Source organism: Castor canadensis, chromosome 1, assembly GCF_047511655.1.
Source record: "Castor canadensis chromosome 1, mCasCan1.hap1v2, whole genome shotgun sequence".
In the NCBI taxonomy this organism is placed as follows: Eukaryota; Metazoa; Chordata; class Mammalia; order Rodentia; family Castoridae; genus Castor; species Castor canadensis.
The window spans coordinates 20554148-20566429 of NC_133386.1; the positions used below are offsets into that span (position 1 = coordinate 20554148).

Below are 12282 nucleotides of genomic sequence, written 5' to 3' on the forward strand. Positions count from 1 at the left end.
TTTCTCAACGAAACCCCAGCAGCACAGCAACTAAGAGATAGCATAGATAAATGGGACCTCATAAAACTAAAAAGCTTCTGTTCATCAAAAGAAATGGTCTCTAAACTGAAGAGAACACCCACAGAGTGGGAGAAAATATTTGCCAGCTATACATCAGACAAAGGACTGATAACCAGAATATATAGGGAACTTAAAAAACTAAATTCTCCCATAACTAAAGAACCAATAAAGAAATGGACAAGTGAACTAAACAGAACTTTCTCAAAAGAAGAAATTCAAATGGCCAAAAAACACATGAAAAAATGCCCACCATCTCTAGCATTAAAGGAAATGCAAATTAAAACCACGCTAAGATTCCACCTCACCCCTGTTAGAATAGCCATCATTAGCAACACCAGCAATAACAGGTGTTGGCAAGGATGCGTGGAAAAAGGAACCCTCTTACACTGTTGGTGGGAATGTAAACTAGTACAACCACTCTGGAAAAAAATTTGGAGGCTACTTAAAAAGCTAAACATTGATCTACCATTTGATCCAGCAATACCACTCTTGGGGATATACCCAAAAGACTGTGACACAGGTTACTCCAGAGACACCTGCACACCCACGTTTACTGCAGCACTATTCACAATAGTCAAGTTATGGAAACAGCCAAGATGCCCCACCACTGACGAATGGATCAAGAAAATGTGGTATCTATACACAATAGAATTTTATACAGCCATGAAGAAGAATGAAATGTTACCATTCGCTGGTAAATGGATGGAATTGGAGAACATCATTCTGAGTGAGGTTAGCCTGGCCCAAAAGACCAAAAATCATATGTTCTCCCTCATATGTGGACATTAGATCAAGGGCAAACACAACAAGGGGATTGGACTTTGAGCACATGATAAAGCGAGAGCACAGAAGGAAGGTATGAGGACAGGTAAGACACCTAAAAAACTAGATAGCATTTGTTGCCCTCAATGCAGAGAAACTAAAGCAGATACCTTAAAGCAATGAGGCAGTAGACGAAGGGGACCAGGAACTAGAAAAAAGGTTAGTTTAAGAAGAATTAACTTAGAAGGTAACACACATGCACAGGAAATCTATGCGAGTCAACTCCCTGTATAACTATCGTTATCTCAACTAGCAAAAACCCTTGGTCCTTCCTATTATTGCTTATACTCTGTCTTCAACAAAATTAGAGATAAGGGCAGAATAGTTTCTGCCAGGTATCAAGGAGGTGGGGGCGAGAGGGAGGGGATGGGTGGGGGGTAAGAAAGGGTTGGGGGAAGGGGGGAGAAATGACCCAAACATTGTATGCACATATGAATAAAAAAATAAATAAATAAATAGACACTCTCTACTATCAACATATTTCATTCAATGATTGCAATTTACTGGGAAAAAATACAAACTTACGTGTCATACACATTGAGCAACCAGTTGAGGCACATATCCACACAGAGGGGAACATTGACCAGGTCCTTGTGCAACTGTTCAAGTCCATCGTAAGTTGTGGTCAGACAGTTGATGACATCGGGGACACTGAGGAGCTGGTCGTTTTGGTTCAGCTTGTGCTGTTTGAAAACTTCGTTTGTTGTATTCAGCTCTAAGAGATCCACTAATCAGGTGAGAAAAAGAATTGTGTGGTCATTGCATTGCATGCCAACATTAAAAAAAAAGCATTTCTAGTCTCAAGCACTTAGCTTCATGCTTAAATGTCAGAATTTATTCTTTCCAGTTCTCTTCCATTGCCAAAAGCATGACCAGCATTTCCAACCTCTTCTGTATCTACATTTCCATGCTTCTGAGAGTGAACTCTACAGATTTTACATCTTTTCTCATATTTTGCTCTTTGGAGTATCAATTTTTCCTCCTTTCCTTCTCTGGTATTTCCCTCTTTAGTCTCTTTCTTGCTTTAAATATAGAAAGGCTTATTACTCTCTAAATCCATTCCAAATGATAAAACATTTATATTACTATATCGGTCTCCTCATCTTAATTCCTGGAGATGCCTGCTTACTGCCTCCCATGCATCCTTTTTTAAATAATTATTTGATTTCATAATGATTTATTTTATTTCATATTACTTAAATTTATTTTTTAAACTGATACATAAAAACAAAGTGATTATACATATTAAAGGAGTGCTAGTGATCTTTATATATATACATATATATCCACACTTATGTGTGCATATATATTTATCTATCTATATATATATATACACACATATATAGCTATATATATATATGTTTAAATCCAGTTAAACAAATCTATCTGCTCAAATATTTATAATTTTTTAAACAGGGAAAACTTTCAAAACCCTTTCCTCTAGTTTTCTGAAATGTAAAGTACGTATGTGTTAGCACCTGGTGCACCAGAACTTCTTATTCTTATCTAACTATAACTTAGTACCCACTGAACAACCATCTTTCATATTACTACCAAGCTTAGTTGTCCTTAGGACAGTTTTTTTTAAACGTGTATATCATGACATACAAAGTTACTGAAAGCGGTAAGTTTAAAAGTAAAAATGAAACCCCAGGTTCTGCAGAAACTGAATGGCTCTCCACTGCCCAGAGAGAAGAAGTTAGAATCAGGCCTCATCAATGAGGCTCCCACATATCTGCCCTGAACCTGGTTTACTTCCTATGATGCTCCTCCATTCAGGCAACCTATGGTGAATTTGTACAGGTTCACAGAACACTGGCCTTCACATATTTATTTGCTCTGGTGTGTAAAACACCTACAGTAGGCGAGGACAGTGTTAGAGTATGTAGAGTGTGCACAGAGCCCTGATCTTTTATTTTTTCTTTTATTATTCATATGTGCATACAAGGCTTGGGTCATTTCTCCCCCCTGCCCCCACTCCCTCCCTTACCACCCACTCCGCCCCCTCCCTCTCCCACCTACCCCCTCAATACCCAGCAGAAACTATTTTGCCCTGATTTCTAATTTTGTTGTAGAGAGAGTATAAGCAATAATAGGAAGGAACAAGGGTTTTTGCTGGTTGAGATAAGGATAGCTATACAGAGCCCTGATCTTAAAGACATATTGATAACTTTACTAAAAAGAAAAGGGCCCTAAAAGAGGAATACACAGCTCTCCATGAGAGATAATACAGGATACGTATCCATGATTAGGAATGTTTGGGACGAGAAGTGTTTTTGATTTTGGATTTTTCTGAATTTGGGAACATTTGCATATGTGTAATGAAATCAAATTTGGGGGCTAGGACACAAGTCCAAACACAAAATTTATTTTATGTTTCATATGCACTTTATATATATAGTCTGAAGGTAACTTTATACAATATTTTCAGTGCACCTGAGTTTTCACTGTGACCCCATCATACAAGGTGAAATATGGACTCTTCCAATTGTGGGATCATGTCAGTACTAAAAATGTTTCAGATTTGGAGCATTTCACATTTCGTATTTTTTGGGTTAGGAATGCTCGGAGCCAGGACAACTTGAAAATTTCCCTGGGGAGGAGGAATTTGAAATGGGCATTGAAAAATAAATAAGCTACAAGAGATTCATGAAAGCAAGGAAGGCATTCCAGGAGGGAATGCTGCTTGAGAAAGGAATGGCAGACCCATTTTGCATCTGTGGCTCGCACATGACTGCTGTATGGTTACAGAGAAGCACAAACAGGTCGTGGGCCAAACACATATTGCCTTCAACAGCCAAAACAGGAGTTCAGAAAAAAATTATTTTTTTGTTGGTTTGTTTTTTTAAAATCAACTTTGAGTCATTCATTAGCTCACTGAAAAAAGAAACAAAGCAGATGATCAAAGTGCTGTGTGTCTACACATTTACTGAGTGTGGAAATGGCCCTTCCAAATCTATGCATACAGGGACAGAAAATTACAGAATTCACACTACCGTAAGGTCTTCTCATGGAAATTACTTTTCTTTAAAATTCACCCTCTCTATATTTTTCTTTTTGTATTAAAAGAAATCTCAGTGGAACATTTGAAATGATATAACCAACTACTTTCCTCTTGGCCTAACGAGAAAACTGTTTCCTTAAAAAAATAAGGATGTACGTTCTGAGTGAGGTTAGCCTGGCCCAAAAGACCAAAAATCGTATGTTCTCCCTCATATGTGGACATTAGATCAAGAGCAAACACAACAAGGGGATTGGACTATGAGCACATGATAAAAGCGAGAGCACACAAGGAAGGGATGAGGATAGGTAAGACACCTAAAAAATTAGCTAGCATTTGTTGCCCTTAACGCAGAGAAACTAAAGCAGATACCTTAAAAGCAACTGAGGCCAATAGGAAAAGGGGAACAGGAACTAGAGAAAATGTTAGATCAAAAAGAATTAACCTAGAAGGTAACACCCACGTACAGGAAATCAATGTGAGTCAATGCCCTGTATAGCTATCCTTATCTCAACCAGCAAAAACCCTTGTTCCTTCCTATTATTGCTTATACTCTCTCTACAACAAAATTAGAAATAAGGGCAAAATAGTTTCTGCTGGGTATTGAGGGGGTGGGGGGGAGAGGGAGGGGGCGGAGTGGGTAGTAAGGGAGGGGGTGGGGGCAGGGGGGAGAAATGAACCAAGCCTTGTATGCACATAGGAATAACAAAAAAAAAAAAAAAATAAGGATGTATTTTGACAATTAACCAGAAAAAAAAAATGGATAACTTCCTTTGCATGTATCTATTCCTAACCATTAAATAACTACTAATTTTAACTTTTAAGAATAATTATGAAACGTGTCTATGCTAGTTTCTTAAACAACATAATATTATTTTTTTCAAGTGTATACAATGAAAAAGAACTGCCTTTAAAATTATACAGACTGAAACAATGCCACATGGATGGCTTAGAAAAAGAAACACTCAATACAAAACATAAAAGTCTGTGAGATATCAAAGATATCATTGAGAAACTTAAGCAGATAAAAACATGACTTGCATAAGCTTCACATGAGTTAGATGGTGTCAGAAAAAAACCCAAGAACCATCTGGAACTTTCATTGTCATTTTTACCCCATTTCTTGGCACTCTACAATATTTTTAATTGTGAACCTCTGGACAGCAATAGCAAAATTCATTCTCCCCACTGCCTGACAATGGGAAGTACTTAATAAAAGACAGTAGCTACAGAATACAATTCCCCACAGATACAAAGAAATATATTCAAATACTGCCAAAATGCTCCAAGTCCTCTGAATTTCAACACTAATTATGCCAGCAACACAGCACTCTTACTGGATCCCCACATGGCAAAAGTGACAATAGAGCACATTCCAAAAAGACCTTTTCCTGAATTGGGCTGTTTTTCACTTCTTTCAGAAAGTCTCCCTTGTTATAAACTCTGTAACTGTGACAGTAATTTGCCACATCCCACAGACTATCATGCCTTCAATTTTCAGTGATTTATGCTGACACTTTGCCTCAGTGCCTAAGCCAAGCGTACATCTTCCTGAAGTGTGTCACATTTAGGTACCTTTAAAGAAATGACTACATTTAAATCACAGAAAATTATGATTTTGTCTTTTCAAAGAAAGACAAATGACAGTTCAGTCATGCAGTAAGTGAAACAAACAGCAGAATCATTTTCTAAGCAACTTCCTCTCTTTTTCTTTACTCCCACATATGGAGCACAAGGGATCAAATGGAAATGCATCATCATTCTCCTTTTTTGCAAAACAACTGAAAAGCTTAGCACCTGACTCAGCCTTTTCTGACTCTTCTTCAGGTCTCAGCTGTTTGCCTGTTTTTTCTTATGTCCTCATTCCTAAGCACCAAAGAAATACAGGTGGAGCTCAAGGTTTCATACTTGCCTTCCATTCTATAAGCCTACTGTCCTCAATCGCCTCACAAATTCCATGATGCCTTCTCTCTAGGTGATTTCAGATTCCCTTTCTCCTGTCTGAACACCAGACCCACATTCCTATTGCTGGGTAGCCTACTAGAGGTATACCAACTCTTTCTGGAACCTCTACCTTAGTGTGTTCCAAAGAAAAGTTTGCCTTTTTCTTGTGCTGAAATCCAGTCTACAGATCTTGAGATTTCAGAACTCTCCACAATTTACCAACTACCAAATGCCTACCCCACTAGTTTGCCCTCAGACAGTCTTATAAATCCCATCTGTTGTCTGCCCTTCCCTTACCACCAGCCAGCTCAGTCTCAGTCATCATTGACCTGAACCATCCATTCATCCCCTAGACCCTCTCCTTCAAACTTAGGTATTATCTAACACATACATCCTTCCTCTTCTTGCCTTTTCTCCAAACTCTCGCAAAACAGCTTTGTCCAGCTCCCTGCTCTCTAAAGGAAAATATCCAACATTATGAGAGCTTGAGAATCAAACTGCTAAAGGAATCAGAACAGTTTCGGGAAAGAAATGACCTTTGAACTGACCTAAACTGGATGTAAGGAAATTTTGGATACTGGACAAATAGCTAAGCTATTCCATTAAAACCCATTACTTGGTGTTTTCTGTTATGTAACCCTACCTTTGATTCTCAAGCATATAACCCCCTCCATTCTTATCCCTGATCAATAGCCACATGCCTAAATCCCATGTGGCTTCTATAGTCGGGCCAGTATGTCTGTTACCCAAGGTCAGTGGCTCTCTTTGTGATGTACTTCCCTTTGCTTCTCTGCTATTGTTTGCCCCAAGAAATACTTAAATCAACATGCAAAATATGTGTGTGCGTGTGTGTGTGTGTGTGTATATATATATATATATATATATATATATATATATATATATATGAAATACATGTGTGGTTTGAAGAAAAAATAGAAGAAATACCCATTAATCTGCCATGCTATAGAAACAGAATATGCCCACATCATGGGGATCCTTTAGCTTAGAAATCTTCCTTAATTATGCCCCTCAGAGAGGTAACTGCTAACCTTCAACATTTCTCTTTCAGTTCTTAAAAGTATGTTTGTGTCCCAAATAGTGTAGCATTTAGTTCTGCATGGTTTTGAACTACACAAACACAGAATTGAACTGTACAAGTTTCTTCTTGATTTTTCTTTATTCAACTTTGCAGTTCTAACATTCACCATGCTGATGCTAATTGCTAGTTCATTTATTTTTGCTTGCTAGTGTATCATACCATATTTATGAATATGCCAAAATTAAATAAATTTTACTATGAAAAAGCATGACTGTAAATCTCGCACGTGTCTTCTGGTATATCCCTATATAAGTTTTGAACTCAAATCATTCTCTTGAATGGGGTCCCCAGGGACCCCTTCTCTGCACTGGAAATTATATGAAACTTAAGTGGAGAGCACAGATTCAACTTTCTCATAAAAGCTTAATGCATTTGGAGAGAAAGACAGTAAATAGCACATAAATATAATGTTAAAAATTAACATTAGTTAGTGTCTGAACCAAGCACCATGGCAGGTTCCATGTAAGCAAAGAGCAGGTTTGATGCAATGGAGTACCAGGTCGACTTTCCAGGGTGGAGCCACAGAAAGCCTCATTAAAACACAGATGGCTATTGGCAAGCACCCGGCAGCCATGGAAAGAACACAGGCACCAAGAGCCAGGACCACAGCTTTTCAGGCAGAAAGAACAAATAGAAAGTCTGCCTTTTCAGTCATCAAGCAAACCAATGAGAGCCCAGAGAGGGTGAATGGATGGAGACATGGGCCAGGCGAAGCCACTCCATTCCAAGAGAACAGGAACCTGTTGACTGCCAGGGTGCCTTCACTGTTCTCTCTCTCTGGAATTTGAGTTCCTTGGATCAAGTATGGAAACTCCTAGAATGGAGTGTGGAAAGCACTTTTTTTTTCTTTATCTCCTACACAATCTTAGAGCCAAAAAAAAGGAATGAACAATGGCAGTAAAAATGACAGTGTGCTCTCTCCTTAGGGCAATGTAGTGGTGAGGATCTGCACAAAATGAGAGCTGATTCTGACCTGCCATTTCTCAGTAGAGACAGGGTACAACTTGCCCCATCCTCCCTATACACGACACTATCGCGTGCAGCAAGCATGTTGCTCAGGTGAGAAATTGCCATTACAGGCAACCATAAAGTACTGGAAAAACTGGAAGCAGGTGGGATGAGCTTGTAAATGTTTCCAAAAGAGGTAAAATTTTAACAGTATTGGGGAGGAATAAAGGGTTACAGACCGTTGCAGGGGAAGGGTCAGAGCACATCAAGTAAACAGAGAGGGTGGGAAAGGAAGGAGCGGATTAATCATAAACAGGTGAGCTTGACAAGTGGCACCCAGGCCCCAAGCTGCAGTGCAGTGGGGGCCAGAGGCTGTGGGAAAAGACAAAGCCACTGGCAACAAAGAGGTACCCTTGAATAGTTAAAACTCCATGTAACCCAGCCACCTGGCTCAGTGCCCTTAGTATAGAGGTTGGAGAAGTATGTCTTCTGTCCTCTCTGACTTGAGAGTCAGCCGAGGGGGGAGCTTTTTCTTCAGGGGTCAGAAAAATCCACAGAAGAAAACACCAAATGGGCATGAGTATGTTCTCTACCACATCCACAATGATACAGTCTTCTGTCAGTGGAGATTTTGTGGCTGAGTCATTTGTCCTCATTTTACAGTCCATCAAGCCTGGAAAGACCTTCCAGCCCTCTCAACTGGATACTGGACATGCAGCTGAGCCTCTTTGAAAACTGAGGCTCATGGACTTACTGAGCAGACCCAACAGCCCTTCTGAGTAGCTATAATTTACTTCCTACTCTCTTCTTGTTCAACATACAGATCACTGGCCAGAGTGCTGGCTCCCATTTTTTGAACAGGTCACTCCATAATACTTGTAACTACAGCCTGCTAGTCGTCTTTGGGACTCTGGATTATGCTTATCTGCAGGTGTTTCTCAGTCCTTTAGATTTCTCTTCCACATAGAGCTTGTTTTTGCTTATTCAATTTAACACTTTGCATTACTATGTTTTCTCTGAATAATTATACATCTGTCTTTACTCAACTCTCCTCATGTAGCCACCTTTAAATTTATCGCTAATTTCTACTGAATTTAAGGAGCACATTTTTCAGCTGTAACACATTATTTTTCTGAGGGTAATTTTCAAAGCTTTACTGAGTTACCTATACATATAACTGTTTTGTTTCTACAAAAGGTAGAAAATAAGAATATATGGAATTATTCAAATTACCATATCTTAAAAGTATAGGCAAACATTACCTTCCATATTAACTTTAAGACAAGCACATCAACTTAAATGTTCTCTGGGTAGACCTAATCATTAAAACTATACCCACAAATAGACTCCAGATAGCTTAAATCTATATGATAAGTATTCATATTTCTACTTAATTTCATGTGATTTGGGGAGAAATAACTTTTGGCAAAATAACTATCCTAGAATATCACTCTGAGCACACCCCCCACAGGAAAAATTCACTGAGAATACTGTTTCGAGACACATTACAAAGAAAATCGAGACTTTTCTCTCATGTTCTAAGGTGTCTGTTCACCTATGGATCAAAAATGTGATTGCTTTGTGTTTCTTCATTTTATATTGAGTCAAAGTATCTTCTAAATGATTACAAAGTACTAAAAGGGCAATGACTTACTATTTTGACTTCTCAATTTAATCCTTTTAAATTGGGTGGCAGCATGATTTCTAAAAAAGCTTTTTGTTACTCCTGTGTTTTGGTTAATTTAGTATTCCAACTGAGAATGGCATATGTTCTTTAATTTTACTACTGCATTCTGATGGGGTAAGTAATAAGGCATTTGTAGAAATACAGCCAACTCCTTGTGAGAGGTGCACTGAAAATCAGATTAGCGCTACAAACAACACATCGCCCTCTTTATCTTTGTCTTAAAAACACACACACACACACACACACACAAAGGCACTTCAGAGAGGAAGGGGATTAACTTTGGTGGAATAACTCACAACACAGTGCTTTCTGCAGTCTTCGGATTTTGATCGCTGTGCGGTAGGCAGAGAAACGTACATTATTCAGGTCAGCTGAAAGGGAAGGAAGAGCGATTTTAATGCGTGCTTATTATTTAACTTATATTGAATGCCAATAATGCATTTGCTCACTTTGGATGATAGAAAAACATTATGTCTGTCCACAACAAAAAAGAAAGTCTTCTACTAAATTTCACATCTATCGATGTAAGTGAACAATGGTTATCGCCGTGTTCAGATACATTTCAAAGCAATGCTATCTAGACAACTCCAAGGAAGTATTTTCGAAGAGGAGTTGGGGTTCAAAACACAGTGCTTTGGCACACTGAGTTCTCTCAATTGAAGAAGTTTGGAAGAGCCTGAGAAGCAAAGCCTTTCTGACCTTCTCCATTCCTTCAGTCTTCTCCTCCCCCCTCTCGCCTGAAACAAGTCATAGAAACCAGACTTCATCTCCCCAAGGTAATCATAGCACCTTAGACTCTCTTTTCCAAACCAAGCCTTCAAAATGAGAAATGTCACTCTCTGACCTTTCCATTTTCCCTTGCAGACCCTCATGTGACAAGTGTCCTAACCTATACTTGGAGGAAAAGAATGCCACAGCAAGGGAATCTTGCTAAGCTTCCCTCCCCACTATCCATTACCACTAAGTCACACCATTTTGTCTGATCACCTTTCTACACAGATTCATCAAACCTATGCAAAGAAATGTTTTTCTAGAGCATTTGGGTCTTCATTTCTCAGGACTCCAGTGTGACATAAAACTTTGAATAAATAAATTTGCTCTGGTTTTTTCTAGTTAACCTGTCTTATGTTATAGGAGATGGATGAGGAGAGGTAACACACCTTTCTGCCCCTAAAAGGAAAAGAAAGATGAGGAAAAGCAAGCACAGCTACTGTTACAGCCCAATAAATTCCATCTCTGCTGCTAACTGGGATTCTGCTCCTCTAGGGACATGTCCTCAAAGACAACTAGTTTTCCATCAACTAAGCTGTCCATGTGACCACTAACAAAGCTGGTCTTTTTCTATGTTCCTTCCATCCTGATCTATTTGCTTCTTCTACTCTTTCAGAGATCTGGTTACAATATTCCTATAATCACCATTCACATTTTGGAGACAATCGTTATCACAATTTCCTCCTCTGTTCCCTAAAGACAGCGTGTCAGAGACTAGTAGAGTTAGAAGAAAAGATAGGACTCATCAAATTTTGTCCCCTCAATTTAAAAACTAAGCCAACCAGTGGTTCTTCTCCTGCCTATTCAATTTAGCTTCCTCCTCACCTACCCAAATGTAAGATCATGCAAAATTTCAATGTTTAAAGAGGTAAAAAAGGGTGCAAGTACCTCTTGCTAAAATGGGAGGGAGAGGCTTAGGGTCTTACTCTCTCCCCAAAGTATCCCTTTAGCCCAAAAAGAAAACTTGAAAAACCACTGGTCCAACCTAAAGAAGGAAGGCTAAGGAGTCAGTTAAAAGTCAGTCTGTTAGAAGTTGAAACACAAGCAGAATTCTCATCTAGTGTATTTTCTTGCATTTTTATATTAAAATGAATTTAGCTTTTCATTCCATGAACAAAATTAAATTAGGTAAGCTAATTAAATAAAATTTCCTAAGTAAAAAGAGAACTAAAAGCAAATTTAAAACAACAGGTTAGAAGTTATTGTATTGTCAATGTATTCTTCATCTTTTTTACATGCAAAGCTGAAATTTAAGATGACTCATTATATAAGGGAGGTAACACCCGTAACACTTGTATTCCTCCTGGTACACAAACTATTTTTGGCTTAAACTCTTCTAGACTGCACATTCTCTTAGGAAGAGAGGTAATACTTGTTCACTGTTGTAGACAGTTGTTAGAAGTTCAACTGCTTTTACATGCCAATGTTGTGATTCTTTCACTGAAATATACCAGGTAAGTAAAGCTGGTGACAAGCTTTTAAGAATACACAGTTCTCAGGTGTTTAGGTTAATTCATTATTACTAAATAAAACACTCACCAAGGGACTGAAAGAGCTCAGTCATTTTAGGATGATCCCAACAGGTTGTCTGTGTTTGATGGCTGAGGAAAAAAATTAAAATTACGAACATAAATAAAAGCCTATACAATATAATATAGGACACACAGATAATACCCATAAGGATTTTTTTAAAATTTTAAAAATATGTGCAAATTAATCCCTATGATGATCACCCAGAAACCCAATACTCATTATTATTTAATATTGGAAACAATATTAAATTTTATTTGAGCAACTGTAGAGTGGAAGGACAGATGAAAAATTCTGCTTTACCTACTTCAAAAGGAATTACAACTGAAAACTAAAACTCAACATAAAAAGTGGCTTTGGTGGACCCTTGGGCCCAAGGCATGACGTGGCCCAGTCAACACAGGCTCTAGAATGGTTCCA

General features: G+C 38.4%; 1 protein-coding gene across 8 annotated transcripts in view; it reads right to left on the minus strand.

Moving 5' to 3' along the window:
• The window catches only part of Utrn (utrophin), a 521188-nt gene that overhangs the window by 67995 nt on the left and 440911 nt on the right, over positions 1 to 12282 (minus strand). For all 8 annotated transcript variants that reach the window (XM_074072723.1, XM_074072717.1, XM_074072708.1 and 5 more), the window contains 3 exons: positions 11872 to 11933; positions 9858 to 9932; positions 1408 to 1609 (listed from right to left, as the gene is read on the minus strand). In XM_074072723.1, coding sequence (XP_073928824.1) covers positions 1408 to 1609; positions 9858 to 9932; positions 11872 to 11933 — 339 coding nt within the window. The remainder of the gene's footprint in view (positions 1 to 1407; positions 1610 to 9857; positions 9933 to 11871; positions 11934 to 12282) is intronic.